Source organism: Gadus morhua, chromosome 23, assembly GCF_902167405.1.
Source record: "Gadus morhua chromosome 23, gadMor3.0, whole genome shotgun sequence".
NCBI classification, from domain to species: domain Eukaryota; kingdom Metazoa; phylum Chordata; class Actinopteri; order Gadiformes; family Gadidae; genus Gadus; species Gadus morhua.
This window is the reverse complement of record NC_044070.1, coordinates 13,586,105-13,603,454: the sequence shown is the minus strand read 5'-3', so window position 1 is coordinate 13,603,454 and position 17,350 is coordinate 13,586,105. Positions and strand designations below refer to the sequence as shown.

Genomic DNA, 17,350 nt, shown 5'->3' with positions numbered 1-17,350 from the left:
TAAGAAAAACATGCTCCAACATTTTGATTTTTGTATTGACTAGGAAATAAGTAATAATAATAATATATGATCAAGCTACGAAAAACAAATCAATATTCAGACCAAGGCTGATTAATAATTACTAATCCCTTAGTTGGAGAGCTAGGAGAATGTGTCTGCATGAATAACTTGCGGATTTAGGATAAACCTGGCAACCCTCTACGTCACATAAAAACCGTATCTCATTTCCGGGTTCCAGGTTCAACCATCAACATGCTTACACTGAAACGATAGTTATGTTATTATAACTCTAGTTCTATGATTGTAGGCGTAGCCGTCTAGGCTTCGCCTTATGGGCTTGTCCCGTGCGCGCGCCCGCGCGCGCTGAAAATTCAAACTATGCACCTATCAGCGTGGGCACCGCCCACATTTCCCACGGTATCGTGTCTATATAACGCGGTGTATACCGTCGCTCATCCTCCACGCTTTTCTTTCAGCATTTGGAGGGTACAGCAGGTGGGAAACTAGACGGCTACGCCTACAATCATAGAACTAGAGTTATAATAACATAACTATCGTTCTATTTCATGTAGGCTACGCCGTCTAGGCTTCGCCTTATGGGCTAAGGTGAAGCTGCGAGCGGAGCCCGATCAATGTACTCCTGCTGGACCCCAGTCAAAACGACCTAAGTCTACAGAGCACATTAAGACTCAAAAAGCCAAGGAAGTGTAAAACACAACAGCTTTATAAAAACTAATTCCTCCTAGATCAAGCAAGGCAATGATCAAGGGAGAAAAAAGTGAGTCTGTAAAGACTCCGGCTCTATTCCGTGCTTCATGGAACCCATGAAAAGGAAAAGAAAACCAGAGCAACACGGTTCCCATTAGGTCCGCTACCACCGGGGGCGGAGCTACGGAATTCGGCTCTTCAATAATGGGACTCTCTCGGCCGTTTCTTATTTGAAGAAAACGGCGGGAGTGCCTCACTGGTAAACAAAACCACCAGACAATTGGCGAGCCAATAGAAAACCCCCTAGCCTTGTTTTTCATTTGAAAAAAGGTGGGAGAGTAAGAGACTGGTAATCAAGACCAACTCGCCAGCCGGCGAGAGGAAATCCAACCACGCCGCTTTAAAGAACATGTCTATATTCTTAAGCCGTAAAAGGGGTCCCGGACTCTAGCACAGAGTTGCAGAGTGAGCCCCTGGACATGTCTAACATGTAAAAACGGACAAAGGGGCCGGGGGAAGACCAAGACGCAGCCGCGCAGATGTCTTCCACCGAAACGCCCTTGAGTAGAGCCGTTGAAGCGGCCACGCTCCGTGTGGAGTGAGCTTTAACGCCCAACGGTGGCGCCAAGCCCTGCCGAGAGTAGGCTAGGCAAACACCCTCACATACCCAGCGAGAAAACCGCTGCTTAGAGAGAGCGCGGCCCCTGCTAGCGTCGCTATAACACACAAACAACTGTTGTGTGGAGCGGAACGCTGCCGAGCGATTCACGTACATAGCCAACGCCCGAACCGGGCACAGGAGATGCAACTCCGCCTCCGCCTCACTAGAATGAGGCGGGGGGTGAAAAGCCTTAAGCACAATATCCCTCGACCGAAAAGAACTATTAATGTTCTTCGGGAGGAACGCAGGATTAGGTCTGAGCAACGCGAAGGAGCTGTCCTCGTTTAGCAACAAGCAACTCGGGCTGACAGACAGAGCGGTTAGCTCACCGGCCCGCTTGGCAGAAACCAAGGCCAACAAGAGCGCCGTCTTGAATGACAGGGCATCCAAAGGGGCCTGGGAGAGAGGCTCGAAAGGATCCCTGGACAATCCGCGCAACACGGTGGGGAGATCCCAGCGTGGTGTAAGCACGCGTGAAACAGGCCTAACCCGTCTAGCCCCACGCAAGAATCTCTTGACCAGTGGATGGCTGAAGATCGGTCCACCATCACAGCCTGCATGGCCAGCCGAAACGGCTGCCGCATAGACCTTGATAGTGGAGAAGGCCAAACCTTTTTCCAATACGTTTTGCAGAAACGAAAGCACGCTTCCCACCTCGCATTGAGATGGGACAGCGTGGTTCGTCTCACACCAATTAGAGAAGGCGCACCACTTCGCCGCATAGAGGGAAGAAGTAGAAGGCGCACGAGCACTCTGAATAGTGTTGATAACCGTCTCAGGCAAACCTTTGCCCTGCAGGATCAACCTCTCAGGAGCCAAACCAACAGCCGTCCCGAGACATCGGGCGGGTGGTGCACCGTCCCGTGGGCCTGTGAAAGCGCATCCGGCCTGAATGGTACTGGCCAAGGCGCCGACCGCGAGAGCGCGGCAAGCTCTGGAAACCACAGAGCTGCACGGTTCTCCGGGGCCACTAATATCAGGGACAGTCTCTCCTGTCTGACCCGTTCCAGAAGAGGAAGGATCAGCTGGAGCGGGGGAAACGCATACAAGAGAGTCCGCGGCCAAGGTGTGTGTGCCAACGCATCTACCCCCAACGGGGGAAGATCCCGAGGGCTGAGGGAGAACCACCACCTGCAGTGCGTGTTCTCCCGGGACGCGAAGAGGTCCACCTGCGCTGTCCCGAACCTCTGCCAGATCAGTCTGACAATGTCGGGATGTAACCGCCACTCGTCTCGGCGGGGACCGCCTCGAGACATGAGGTCCGCCCCAAAGTTCTGGGCGCCCGCGATATGCAGGGCTCTCAGACTGCGGAGATACTGATGAGCCCAAAGCCAGAGCTCGACCGCCTTTCGGTGGAGAGCAGGGGAGCGGACTCCCCCCTGTCTGTTGATGTACGCCGCCGCCGACACGCTGTCTGTCCTGATCAGAACGTGGCGGCCGCGCACCAGGTGAAAGAAATGCAACAGCACTTTCCTCACAGCGTCGAGCTCCAACACATTTATGTGTGCTGTAGGGGGCGTGCGCCACTCGTCTCCGACCGAGTGAGAGAGGCACGTTCCTCCCCAACCCGTCAACGAGGCGTCCGTGAAGACCACTACGTAGGACGCCACCCTGCCCAGTGGAACCCTTGAGAAGGGCGGAGGGTCCTTTCCAATATTCCAGGTCTGGCGACACCGAACGGGGGACGAGGAGCACCCTGAGCTTGTGTCGCCTGGGGTCCAACCGTTGGCGAGCAAACCACCGCTGGAGTCTGCGCATAAAAAGCAGACCCAGGGGGACCACGGGGTGGGCAGCTGCCATCAGCCCCAACAGGCGCATGGTGGACAGTGCGGTCACGTTTCTGCGAACGTGAAAACGGGAGAGCGCCGACAGGATGGCGTCTCGCCGAGGAGGCGAAAGCATCGCAGTCATGGTGGCTGAGTCTAGGCAAAGCCCCAAGTAGACTGTCTGCCGGCTGGGGAGCGGGGAGCTCTTCTCCCAGTTGATGGCAAAACCCAGGAAGGAGAGATGGTTTATCACCAACATGGTGTCCCTTCTGAGTTGCTCAGAATAAGCAGATCGTCTAGGTAGAAGAGAATCCTCTTTCCCTGACGTCTGAGCGGTTCCAACGCCGTCTCCACACACTTCGAGAAGGTGCGCGGCGCCAGGGAATAGCCGAACGGCAGACACTGGTACTCGTACGCCATCCCCATAAAGGCAAAGCGGAGAAACTTCCTGTGCGCCTGCCGAACAGGGACGTGGAAGTAAGCATCCTTGAGATACAGGGATGTGAACCAATCGTCCTCTCTCACACACCGGAACAATGCTCCGACCGTGAGCATTCTGAACTTCCTCGTGGCAACGAATCTGTTGAACACGCGAAGATCCAGAATAGGTCTCATTTCCCCTGACTTCTTGGAAACCAGGAAGTAGCGGGAATAAAAACCTAGGTGAGACTCGTGGGGGGGAACGACAGTGATGGCCCCCTTTACCAAGAGACGTGCCACCTCTGCTGCCAGAGCCGTGCTCGCAGCCGGGTCCCGTAGCGTGGTCTCCACCAACCCCGTAAAGGGTGGGGGACGACGCTTGAACTGTATGGGATGGCCCCATCTCAACGTGGTGTCCAACCACGATGGCAGAACGCACCGCTCTTGCCAACACGCATAGCGGTTGGAGAGAGGGCGAGCCGACAGCTGAGGAAGACCGTCCAGGAATAACCCGTATTCCTCTGCCCCTACCGCCTTCACACTGCGTGTGGACCAAGGGGGGCTTCCCACGAAAGGGAGGAGGCTCAGCGAGCGTAGGAGACGTACCACAACTAGCAGTTGTAAAAACAACGAGCTGTCTAGACGTCGCGCTCGTGCCCGCTGAACAGGGAGCGAGCCGTCCGGCCGCAGCACCTGTGCGCATGCGCTGTCCGCAGGCTGTAGCCACAGCGCGCGGACCCATCTCCTCACCTATAATGTGGGGAACCAGGAGACCGTGCAACGAGTCTCTGATCCGTCCACGAGGCTCCAAGGGACGCCGCTTCTTAGAAGCAGGTGAACCAGAGGCCATGTGAACACGCCGTCCGACCGCCACCCTACAGCCACCGGGCTGAGAGGGGGAAAGAGGCAACATGGAGGAGCGCACCACAAGCGTAGGGCGCAGGTGGCCTGGGGAATATCGCTCTTTAGGTACCATGTACTGCCGTTCGGCCGAACGGTCTTTACTCTTTTCTTTAATAGGGAAAGAAAAAGTAGGAGCAAGCGTCCGGAACTTCCCGGTCCGTGGCGCTGCTGCTCTCCCCGTGCGCGGCGGCTGCGGCTGCTGCACCGGGGCTGGAGTCGGAGGCGGCCCCATGGAACGCTGGGACCGGCCTAGACCCCGCTTCCTCTCAGCCTGCTGGCGGGAGGAGCCCGTGAGAATCGTCCCGAACCGGGAACGATCCTCACGGACTGACTGCTGGTGCGCGAGCACCTCGGAGAACCTGGGACCAAATAGGCCATCCGGCGCTAGTGGACCCTGGACGAGGCTGGCCCGCTCTCGTTCCGGCACCGCAGTGTGGGAGAGCCATATGACCCTTTGAATCATGGTAGCCCACGCCATATGCTGGCCGGCCGAAACGGCTATCGGCTGGCATAACTGGAGGATGGCGCTGGAAAAGCGGGAAACCGCCAGCCATCTCGCGGCTTCCTCCGGGCCGTAGGCCTCCCTGTCAGCCGACAAGGAGACCATGGCAGAGGAGAGCAGGGCGATGTTGTTGACCGCCGCCGCGGATTGAGAGGCACAAACGAACACCCTGTCCGTTAGGCCGACAATCTGCTTCTGGAGGCGGTCGGGGGGCAGCGGCTTTTCGTTAAGGAGCCATCCGGCGCCCGGACAGAGAAGCGCTGCCAGGGGAGGCTCCAGACGAGGGATCCCCCTCGCCTGAGCATCGGCCCACCCCTCCACGTTGGTGAAATCCGTGTAGGATCTTACCGGAGCCTTCAGGGTCGAAGGGTCCTCACCGGCAGCAATAAACAAGTGCTGCAAAGGCGGGAACAAGGGGCACTGGGTAACCCGCCGGGAAAAAGATGGGGTGCGAAAGCACTCGCCCTGCATATCGTCAGATACGGGGGCGAGAGGCGGGGCCGGCATGGGAATCCCTTTGATGGCCGCCGCCTCACCCATGATCTCCCGGAAGAGATCGGTCATCCGGCGCGGACCCTCGTGTTGTATGACGGTGGCGGTTGTAACCCGAGAGCGGGAAAAACCGGACGCCGAGTCGCCGAAGACGTCGTCCAGGGAGGCGTCGATGATGCCATCGTCGACGTCAGGTCCGAATAGGTCGATGGCGTCAGCCATTTCCACCGCAGGGGAAAAGAAGAGATGCCTGGAGAGGATCCCCTCTTCAGGCAGCTCCCGGCAGGCGACACAGGAGACGGGGGCCGCCATAGCAGCCGCGGCGTGGTCGGCGCCGAGGCACCAAAAGCACGCCAAGTGCCCGTCACCCGGTGCCAGGGAGGCGGGACAGGAGGCGCATAGGAGTCCTGAAAAGGACCTAGCTCTAGGAGCGCTCTCAGGTGGCCCTGAAAAGGGCCGTTTGTCCGCGGCCTCGCCCGAGCCGCTGCCACCGGCTTGGGAGATCCGTGTTGAAGTTCTCATCTTCTTAATAGTAGTTCTCAATTTCTCGCTGATAAGCACAAGTGCTGAAAGAAAAGGGAGGATGAGCGACGGTATACACCGCGTTATATAGACACGATACCGTGGGAAATGTGGGCGGTGCCCACGCTGATAGGTGCATAGTTTGAATTTTCAGCGCGCGCGGGCGCGCGCACGGGACAAGCCCATAAGGCGAAGCCTAGACGGCGTAGCCTACATGAAATAGAACTAGAAGACGCACTTTCAAAACTTTTTTTTTCTCCGTAAATGTAAATTTAAACATTGCTTAAAATGAAGTTTATAGAAAAGGAAAACATAATCGGACATTCATCCAGCATCCACTACTTCGCATTGCTGCTTCGAGTTCAATTTGAACCATAAATCGTATGACCTGCTGTAAAGATGGAAAGGTATACATCATGGATTACAAAGAAACATATCCTTTTCCCCGCTTCTTTTATTATACGACTCGCTTTGGTAATTTATGGCGACTACCAGGACAGAACCATGGAGGTGAAATACACAGACATCGACTATCACGTGTTTACCGATGCTGCGAGGTATCCTCATCAACATAAGCAGACTTGTCATCTCTCATCTTGTATATCGGTATGTGTGGTTGTAGTGTATCAGTTATGCAACATGTGACTCGGAAAAGTCATTATTTTCAGATGCAAGGTACCAAAGGGGTTTGATCTATCAAATGTTTGAATTTGATTTGGCATGGACTGTGCAAATCAACACAGTTCCAACAGGGGTATTGATCATTTTCAACTGTCTGATTAGACATGTATTAAAATAGAACGAAAATCGAATCATAGAACCACAATACATGACCTATATGAAAATACAATAAAATACACCTAATAACGCAATACAGTTTTCAATATCATAAAACCACAATACAATACAGATATGGCAATTCATAAAATACAAATACCACTATACATTGATACACATACATCTTACAACCAACGTAGTTGCCACCACAATAATGACACAAGTGATAATGGCTTTTGCTGTACATAATGTGTTTGTGTCGTGTTCGGTGCTGCTGTTGTGTTTTTCACACAGGGCGAGTCGCCATACAACAGATCAACATACCGTTACACTCCTGTCCTGGCCTGGATTCTCACTCCCAACATCTACCTGAACTTCACGTTCGGGAAGATCCTCTTCATCCTCTGTGATGTGCTGACAGGCTTGCTCATCTACCAGTACCTCTGCCTGCGGGGGATCAGCTCAGAGGTCCGTTTAAATAAGAGTTGTTCAGATAACGATACCAGTATCAGAAATTACTGATACATAACCCTTCAATAAGAAAAAGTGCTATTAGTAGTTACTGCTCGATGCTGTAGCGGCATATACTCGGTATCGGGCGAGTTCCGGAATCAGAATCGGAAGTAAAAAGAGTATCAGAACATCTGTAATTTAAATTGGTTTGCCGTGGTCAAGCAAGGTGATTTTTGTGTAGTATGCTACTTTACACAGCCACAGCCACAAAAGGCTTTTACTAGAAGAATCATGATGAATGATGAGAAGAATCTCATCAATCAGGATCTTTCTTAATGATGATAGGGAACAACCAACTCTTTGTTATTTAATTTTTGATCTGTCACCAGTTTGCATGTCGTGTCTGCTCCCTGTGGCTTCTCAACCCCTTGCCCATGGGCGTCTCCAGCCGGGGCAATGCCGAGTCCATACTGACGGCCCTAGTACTGTGTACACTGCTGTGTCTAGAAGGTGGGTTGGACTCAGAGACAACCTGTTGTTGACTTGCATACTGTAAATGGAAGACATGGTTGAGTTCACACCATCAAAGTCGTATTGTTTACACCAAGTCCACAGTTTAACCAGTGGTGGGTAGAGTACTGAAAAACTATACTCAAGTTAAAGTACAATTACTTCCTTCAAAATCTAACCACTAAAAGTAAATGTTCCAATTGGAAAACCTAAGAGTAAAAAAGTACTTTGTTACAAAGTTACTCAAATTACAAGTTGCTTCACATTTTGGTACTGCAGTGCTTGGATCAGTGAAAAAGACATAACGTGTGTGTGTGTGTGTGTGTGTGTGTGTGTGTGTGTGTGTGTGTGTGTGTGTGTGTGTGTGTGTGTGTGTGTGTGTGTGTGTGTGTGTGTGTGTGTGTGTGTGTGTGAAAGATGTACTCTTAATCATTTCTTCATTGTGTGTATTGTTTATTAAACATATATACAACAGTACATACAACAAAATGTATTTCATGTCATTTCAAACAAATTGACACGCTAAAAATGTAAATAGATTTCAGCTCTGTGCATATGTCAAAAGGCAAGAGCTTTGTAGGAACACTGCCCAGGATGGATGGGTTAGCTGATTGGCCAATCAGATTTGTCTTGATGCGATTCCCAAAGTATGAACTATAAATAAAAAGGCTTTTGTTGTTACAGTACCATTACTTTGCGTTCTTTGACATGATTTGTGCCTCAGGAATGTTATAATAATCACAATCCAGGAGACTCTTGACCCAGTATAATTCCCAAAGAAGGGAGTATCATTTCCAGAGAAGAGTAGCCCCAAAGCTTCATCAAGTCCATTGTTGTCCAAAATTCACTATCCACTCCTTAACCCTAATTCAACATCACGTGTATTTCATTGTTGATCATGCATTTACAATTGTAACTAATGTGTATCTCCTGCATTATCTCTCATCGTTGACTGTAGTTTATATTTACATTGTAATCATTGATGTTGAAAAAAATGTAAGTATCACACCAACACTTTTTTTTTCAGTTCAAGTTTAACTAAACTGGAAACAGTTTAGTGTGTGTGTGTGTGTGTGTGTGTGTGTGTGTGTGTGTGTGTGTGTGTGTGTGTGTGTGTGTGTGTGTGTGTGTGTGTGTGTGTGTGTGTGTGTGTGTGTGTGTGTGTGTGTGTGTGTGTGTGTGTGTGTGTGTGTGTGTGTGTGTGAGATATAGATGACACTATTTGTTCCTCTCTCCTTTCCAAACGGATGCTGACGCCTGTGCTGACGCTCTCCCCCTCAGGCGGAGTTCGATGATCTATGTTTTATAAATAAAGGTCTACTCAGAAACTAAACTTGTATTCTGAATAGACTTCTAGTTGTATTAGTGGTTTTCTGAGTTTTCAACTCTGGTTATTTGCTGCTCCCTTCATGATTAGCTGCAAATCACTCACTACATGGTAAAAGGTAAAACGATTCACAGCTGCCTATTGTATTTGGATAGACAGTTGGCACACATAGAAAATCTTAGTATAAAGCATTGCGTAGTATCCTTTCAAACAATAAACCGTTACCTGCGTAAGGTATTTTCCCCAATCGGCTTGCCGTAGAACTCGAAACCCAAAGACAATTCAGGAAGTAGGCCTACTCTTTGGCGTTGGCCAAAAATTGCTTAGGCTTGAGCAAAAGTTTGTGGGCGTTTCCGAATACCATCGACATTATCTATAAAGACTCTTCTCTTACTGGTCGCTTGTCAAGGACAGGAACACACTGATTGGTATGCCGTTGAAAGAGTAATCCATGGCTTTAAATATTTTTAAGTTTGGTTTATTTATTATGTTTTTTTAGATTGTTTAAAGCTAGTGTGTAAGTGTGTCGCAGTTTGAATACATTACAAATAACAACGTTGGATCAGAATAGGTAACACTTCCTGACATGTGAAATGCTGAAGTAATATAGCCTATTCAAAACAATTACTGAGGCTTGCCACGTACTTTGGCTGGAGTGAGACTGCAAAATATCAGTGGACGCGCGCGGCGAACATTTTTGACAACCGTTAACCATATTTTTACTCCTTTATTCCAAGTGTATTTTAATGTGCAAAGTGACAATGAATTCCTCAATAAAATTTGCAAAAGTTATAACAATGAAAATAGAATAACCTTTTGTCAAGGTGCGCGGTCGGTCCGAATAGATATATAGACTGATCTACCGAGGATGTTTCCTATATATTGTGCGGTCTAGTGAGTGATCAACGAACGGAAAAAGTTTTTGTTTGTTTTTTTTAAGATCGGCTATTTTGCATTACATAGCCTACGTGAGCGTGAGATTGATGCTGAAATGTGTCACGCAGGATGCGTTTGCAAGCTTGTTCACTTTGCAATGTTGCAAATTGAAATTTCAGCAGTACGTTTGTAACAAGGGCTATTCAAATGATGGTATCAAGGAAAACTTCGCACTGTTCACTTGTATGCGTTTTTTCTTGTGTTCCTCTTCCTCTTTTATGTTTGACCGACAGGGCATTTTGTGAATTCCGGACATAATGGATACAACACAGTTAATGTTTCATTATTCTCCCACGTTTCTTTCTTTGTATCAGACACAATGGCATCCTCAACCCCTTTGACCGAGGCCAACACCACCTTTACCCTGGCCTTGTTCAAAAAGATCACGGAGGAAAACAAGTCTGGCAATGTCTTCTACTCTCCTCTCAGCATCTCTTCGGCCTTGGCCATGGTGCTGCTGGGTGCACGGGGCAACACCTCCACACAGATGTCAGAGGTATACACGCACGCACGCACCATTCGAAGTGGGTGTATTCTGAATATTATGTTGAGTTCACATCTAACCAATTACACAGTAAATGTATGGGTTTATTCCATAAGTTAAGCGTAATTAAGTTGGTAAAGGCATATCGCAACATTCTTGTTGAGTACGGTATAATAGTATAATGAAACAAGCGAAATAAAACATATTTATCAAACATGTTCCCAAATGGAAGGGACAATGGGGGTAACGGGGGATTAACTGATTTCCTGTATCATTTACGTTTTACTGTCGGCCTAATAGTCGATGCAAGCTCTTAAACATCAAGGATGCTTAACAGCATGCTTGACAGTATGTTAAAGTAGATAAAGTAGAGTATTAATGCAGTACCATTCTTGAAGCCAACAAATGCCCTTAAATTCTGTGGCTAGTGTGCATATAAATTGTTTGTATGGATCTTGTATTTTCTCTTACCTTGGATTGTGCTAAGTTCAGGTGTCTTGCACAATCGTGGGCTTAGACCTTGGTGTATGGACGTGTTCTCTTTCTAGTTGGTTTTCAGAGCTTCCCTCTCCTTATCGTCCGTTGACGGTAGTAAAAGAAGCCATGTGTGCCTTAATGTGAATGTGTAAAAAAAAAAGAAAGACTGACAGAGAAACGTATGTGATGATGAATGCAAGGAGGGGCTTTGAGTCACCGGAATCCTCCCGAGGAGTTGAATGGAGTAAAACACAGTGACCGACATTGGTCATTAACAGGGCCGTCGCACCAAATTATGGGACGTGGCCTGGCGGCATTTTGCCGCTGCCACTAGGGGGCGGTAGAAAAGTCTAAAGATGATTTTTTTTTTTTTTATTCCCATGGGCCCCCCTCTGCCTTGGACCCCCCCCCCCACAGCTGTCCACCTTACACCCGCAGTACGACGGCCCTGGTCCTTAACCTGTCCACCAACATTGAGGGTTGAACACACCTCAGGCTATTGACAGGGTATTTTCTTTTTTTTTCACATGCATGTGTGCTTGCAAATACTCATGAGCAACCACACACACACACACACACACACACACACACACACACACACACACACACACACACACACACACACACACACACACACACACACACACACACACACACACACACACACACACACACACACACACACACACACAAGCTGGCACACTGTTGAACTGCACAGCCATCCTCTTGACCTTAACAGTTTTTTTTTGCATGTTAATGCATGCCACACCACACACAGTGTGCACACAGCTGACCTCCCCAGCCGTCCTCGTGACCACAAGTCCCTGCTGAACCCCCCCAGGTGCTCTGCTTCTCCGAGGCAGAGGGACCCCAGCAGCAGGCTCTTCCAGCACTGGCACAGATGCAGATGCAGCAGAGGGCGCCCACCACCTTTCTGCCACCGTTTCTGCTCAAGAGGATGGTACCAGGAGCCAAAGCCTCAAACGGGGCCATTACGGATGTTGCCCCTAGCTTAATTAAGTTAAACTAACAGGTGGCTTGTCAGGGTCTTTTGGAGTCAACAAAAGGGTTATTATCCCCAGGGAAATAACACGGCTCCTTCTTCTCTTCCGTTGCACTGCTATGACGTTGTGCGCATGTCTTTTGAACGGGCTGCAGGTCAAGAGGCCAGAGAGCCAGTGGGGAAGTTCTGGGATGTTATGAGATGCGATGGGATGCTGTGTAACAAGGCTGCTTCTTTACTAATGGGATGCCTTCATTCCCAATGCGGGACTTGTTGAGTGTGTATGCTGTGTTTGACTGTTGTTTAATTTCTTTCTTGCTGTTTCTGTAAGAAAAATACTGGAAGCGCTAATCGTTGTTATTGCTAGACCGATTGAGCTGGTGAAGACTTCAGTCTCACCTAAGTTACTGCCTTAGAAGTGTACTAAGCAAGATGTGTATTATGCCATACCTCTTCTAAATAATATATTGACATATATTGACATATTTCTACAATTTCCCTCTCTGTCATTTTCCTTAAGGCTAGCAAAAGTTTGACTCTGCCTGTGGGTTCTTTCAAAGTCAATGGCAGTAGCATTACATTTCTTGCTGCTACTTACTACGTTCTAGCCTGTTTTGTTTGAGCATTCGGGTGGTGGAAAGCGGCTGTGCATCATCTCGCTTGTGGACAGGGGATGCGGCAATATCTCACGCATCCTCTCCTCTCTCAGACAGTGGTCTTACGTTCTGTTTCTCCCCCTCCCCTCCCCTCCCCACACACATACTCTGTACGATGTAGGCGCTGCAACATCAGAAGGGCGAAGAGGACATCAACGCCAGCTTCTCCAAACTGCTGAGCGAGCTGAACAAGCCAGACGCGCTGTACTCCCTCAGTCTGGCCAACAGGCTGTATGGAGAGAAGACTTACCAGTTTGTTCAGGTGAGGATTCAATCTCAGAAATGCAGTTCTATTCTTCTTTCTGTACAGTAATTTAAGGTATGGTAGGTATTTTGTCTTTATTTTTACTTCTCATTTCTACTCGTAATTAGTTAACACTCAAAAAAACTGTTCAGTCCGGTTTTACGTCTGCATATTCATGCCTATGTGGAATCAGAACACAACTCAGAGACGATAAATTATCATATTTAATTGTTGCCCAGCACTAATGGCATCATTGATGAATGATGGCATGAATACGTCAATAAAAAGAAAAATCGAGAGGCCCATCATCTCATCATGTGACTTTCCATACATGACCAGGACCTATTCATCCTCCATTTATAGGTATTATGCAATTGATTGTGTTATGCTACATTTGGGGGATTGGTTGAATGTTTCCAGGAGTTCCTGGATGAAACCAGGAAGTACTACCAGGCAGACCTCCAATCTGTGGACTTCCAAGCCAAGGCAGAGGAGGCCAGGGTGGAGATAAACACCTGGGTGGAGAAACAGACACAAGGTGGGACACAAACACACATATGCAAACAAACACACTACTCGTATGTGTGCGAGTAGTACGTGTGTCTCTTATTGTGTTATCTTGAAGTCGCAATGTGTTACATTTCAACTAGTTGGTAGTTTAAAGCTACCCTGACAATGTTATCAATAGTGGTTTCAATAATGTTATTATGTTATACCTGATATAAAATAAATTATTTAAATTCTAGCCAGCCTATACCTCTCTCCTGGTTAACAAGAATCTCTTGACACTCAAAAAATCCCTGAGCCAGCTGAGCTATGCTAGTTTGCATCACTCAGTTTCCCATCCAGTGAGTGAACAGAACCCTGTCATTGAGTTTTAGCATTCTGAACGTCCCCGTATACTCACTGGGAGGGGTTCATTCTTACACATTGCGACCTTACACATTAAATTGGAAGTTTCCACCAAAATGCTGCATTTTCTTTCCTTCTTTTGATTCTTTGTCTTTGTTCACCTAGATAAAATCAAGGACCTGTTGGTACCTGGTGTGGTTGACTCGCTGACCAGGTTGGTGCTGGTCAATGCCATCTACTTCAAGGGAAAGTGGGACGAGCAGTTTAAGGAGGAAGCCACCAAGGATACTGCCTTCAAACTGAACAAGGTAGCGCTGCAAGACCAGAGCCATGGGTGGGCCAGTTCACCACTGCCATCTTGGCACTGACACCCACCACAACTCAACCTAATGGTTGCAGATTGCAGGCTATGACTTGCAACAGCCAGCCCTCCATGCCTGGGAAACGTTATAGTGTCCGGTTGGGATTTGAGTCAGAGATGTGGAACATTTGTGAGAAGTTTATATTTCATAACAAGCTTCAGGTGTCTGCGAAAAGGGGGATAAATATGTTAGGTGAACCGAGAATTGATCTCCATACATCTACTAAGAAACATAATTTCTGTTTTGTCTAAGCGTTCATCATCCTTGTGATTAGAAAGAGACATATGGCAAGCCACACCTTAGATCAGATCTTATTGACCGGAGTGTGCCACGTCAAGACTAGTCAAGTCAAATATGTTTGACCAGTGTTTAGTTACAGTTACAGTCCCAAAGGCCTTCGCAGGCTATACAGTTATGAAACCCTCTAACCTTAGCAATCAAAAGAGGAGCAGAAACTCCCTTAAATGGCAATGCAGGATGCAGGCTACCTTGATCTCATACTATGGATCAAATTAGCAGAGGACAATGCACACATATTGCTTCTGTACAGTTTTTCTTTGGACCAACAACCCGACCATTTGTATTCTCTACAAAACCAACATTTCCATTTGTTTTCACTTGTTGTAGTTCATTCTAATTTCGGGGGATGCAAGGCTTTTAAAATAGCAGCTAGAATCCCTTGAGGAAAAATCCATGAGCATGGCAATATGTGTTTTCTGTTAATAGATATGCATATATGCATTAATATACACACATTTCTTTTAATACATATGCTGAATGCACATAATAAAAATGCATGCACAAGCCTTCTCCCAATTACCTAAAAATATTATTAATATTATAAATAAGAAATATATATTATGAATGCATAACCCTGCTCGTCTTTTGTTTTACCCTCAGAATGACACTAAGAAAGTGAAGATGATGTACCACAAAGCAAGGTTCCCATTTGCCCTCATTCGTGAGGCGAATTGCCAGGTGACCCCGTTGTACTATTTAAACTATCAGTGGTTATCAGCCGAATATTCAGTGTTAATTGTTCAGCTAGGTTTGTGGTACACCAAGCTCATTCTTTATTTTCTGTAACTTCTGCAATCCTCTTTATTTCAGAATAATTACAATGTCATACTGGGCACTGATTCCATACATTTTATTTAAATAAAAAAATAAATATGTTAATGTTTGATATCCATTTGTTGAGAAATCCAACGCACACCAATTCTTAATAGCTTTTTCGAGGTGCTGGTGACAGTATCGTGTACGTGATAAAGACAGGTTAAGAGAAACCGCACACTCTTGTTCAGATGCCGAATAATATTGTAATGAACAACGTTTCGGCCTGAGGCCTTTTTCAAGTTTCATTTGATAGAAAAATCAAGAAGATAGAAGATAGAAAAATGATATCCAATCATTTTTCTATCTTACTATTTTTCTATCTTGAGAAATTGCTACAAACAGTTTCCTTTGGGATTAATACAATTCTCTGAATGTGTTGGTAAAGATCCTGGAGCTGCCCTATGAAGGCAAAGAACTCAGCATGCTGATCTGCCTGCCTATGGAAATTGAGGACGGCACCACCGGCCTGGAGAAGGTAGGAACAGTGCAGAGAGGTACACGCAGTAAAAAGAACGACCAGGGTTAAAGTGGCAGTGAACTGTAATGTCATCGTTACCCGGAGAAAAACATCTAACCCCTTCCCCCTCCCCCTCGAACTTTGAGCCAATCATCTTTTTTTATGTCATAGTGAATTCGAGCTAAAGCAGGTGGTTCACTTGCAATGGAATCAGACCCCACACGCTAACGGTCAAATCAACCACCACCCCCAATTGTCTTCCTTCAGCTGGAAGCGATGCTGACCTACGAGACCTTCATGAAATGGACCCAGCCAGACAGGATGGGCCGGAGGGAAGTCAATGTGGGCCTGCCGCGATTCAAGATGACGCAGACCTACGACATGAAAGACCTGCTGGTCAGCATGGGCATGGTGGACGCCTTCGACCAGGGCCTCAGTGACTTCTCTGGTAGGGACCTCACAGCCGGATCGCGTGATCCAATTGTATTATATATCTTAAAAAAATACACTATTGGAAGGGACCATATTGTGTTCTTTAAAAAAAGGTGAATTTCCAATTTGCTTGACAATAAACACGACAATAGACACATTTAACTACATTAGAGATTTGTAAAAAAAAAACTAAAAATTCAATAAACGGCTGCCACTGCCCGGGCTGCTGAGCACACAGTCGTGAATGATAAACTCGTTCAGCGCCAGCGGTAGTGAAACACTCCCACAGCCCCCGTATCAAGTGTGCTAGAGAGCTCCACACCCCCTCAACACCTCCTCCTCTCCGATAGGCATGTCCTCGGCCAACGACCTGGTGTTGTCCAAGGTGGTCCACAAGGCCTTCGTGGAGGTCAACGAGGAGGGCACCGAGGCCGCCGCCGCCACCGCTGCCATCCAGATGTATCATTGCCTCATAATACCCCCCCAATTCGTCGCCGACCACCCCTTCCTCTTCTTCATCCGCCACAACCCCAGCAAGAGCATCCTGTTCGCCGGCCGCTACAGCTCACCTGAGTGATGGCTGAGGGTGGGGGGCGGGGGGGGGTGGGGGGGGTGGGTGGACACGTGTCTGTGAGAGCCTCCAATGTGAAGCGCACAGCGCTTGCCTACATTCATAAAGTGTTCACTTGTCTTTTAAACTGGAGGAGACCTGCCTTGATCAGACCGGGTTGTTGCTGCAAAGCTTTGAAATGTACTTGTTTTTAGTATTGAGGTAACTCATGTTGGTGGTATGCATTCACATCCAGTTAATTGTTGTGTTAACACTGAGTGGAACCATGGATTTACACACTAGCCTTGCGCTGTATACCCCCGGTTTGAAACTCTCCAGCCTTAGGTCACCCATATGTAGGCCCATTCTAAGCTGCTTTAAGTCCTCCACATAAACTCCTTTAATGCAGTAGTTCAGTCAGTAATGCAGTTTACTTTTCTCTCACATGCTAGGTGATGTCATTATTTACCGTGGGAAACCTTTATTTTAAGTGTGTGAAGTTGTGTTTGGCTTACAAAGACTAAACAAATTATGAAATACATTTTTGGTGGTTAGTTTCTTTGACATTATTCCCCATAATAAATTGCTTTTTTTTTTATACACGCGAATATGTTTCTTTTTAATAACTAATAAGAAAAACATGCTGCAACATTTTGATTTTTGTATTGACTAGGAAATAAGTAATAATAATCATATATGATCAAGCTACGAAAAACAAATCAATATTCAGACCAAGGCTG

At 47.5% G+C, this 17,350-nt stretch overlaps 1 protein-coding gene across 9 annotated transcripts; it reads left to right on the top strand.

Annotated features, from left to right (window-relative positions):
• The first annotated feature begins 247 nt into the window (after positions 1-247).
• LOC115536983 (leukocyte elastase inhibitor) lies at positions 248-17,210 on the top strand. Of its 9 annotated transcripts, XM_030348499.1 has the most exons (13): positions 248-265; positions 6,198-6,580; positions 7,046-7,219; positions 7,594-7,714; positions 10,292-10,473; positions 11,780-11,899; positions 12,719-12,859; positions 13,262-13,379; positions 13,859-14,001; positions 14,956-15,033; positions 15,557-15,646; positions 15,896-16,076; positions 16,411-17,210. In XM_030348499.1, exons 2-13 carry the CDS (start codon positions 6,374-6,376, stop codon positions 16,635-16,637), a joined length of 1,782 nt encoding a protein of 593 aa, XP_030204359.1. In that variant the 5' UTR covers positions 248-265; positions 6,198-6,373; the 3' UTR covers positions 16,638-17,210. The 9 variants fall into 9 exon arrangements, with proteins under 9 accessions (XP_030204359.1, XP_030204360.1, XP_030204361.1 ...); XM_030348500.1 differs by lacking the exon at positions 11,780-11,899 and having other exon boundaries at positions 250-265; XM_030348501.1 differs by lacking the exon at positions 248-265 and having other exon boundaries at positions 6,198-6,381.
• The last annotated feature ends 140 nt before the right edge of the window (positions 17,211-17,350 follow it).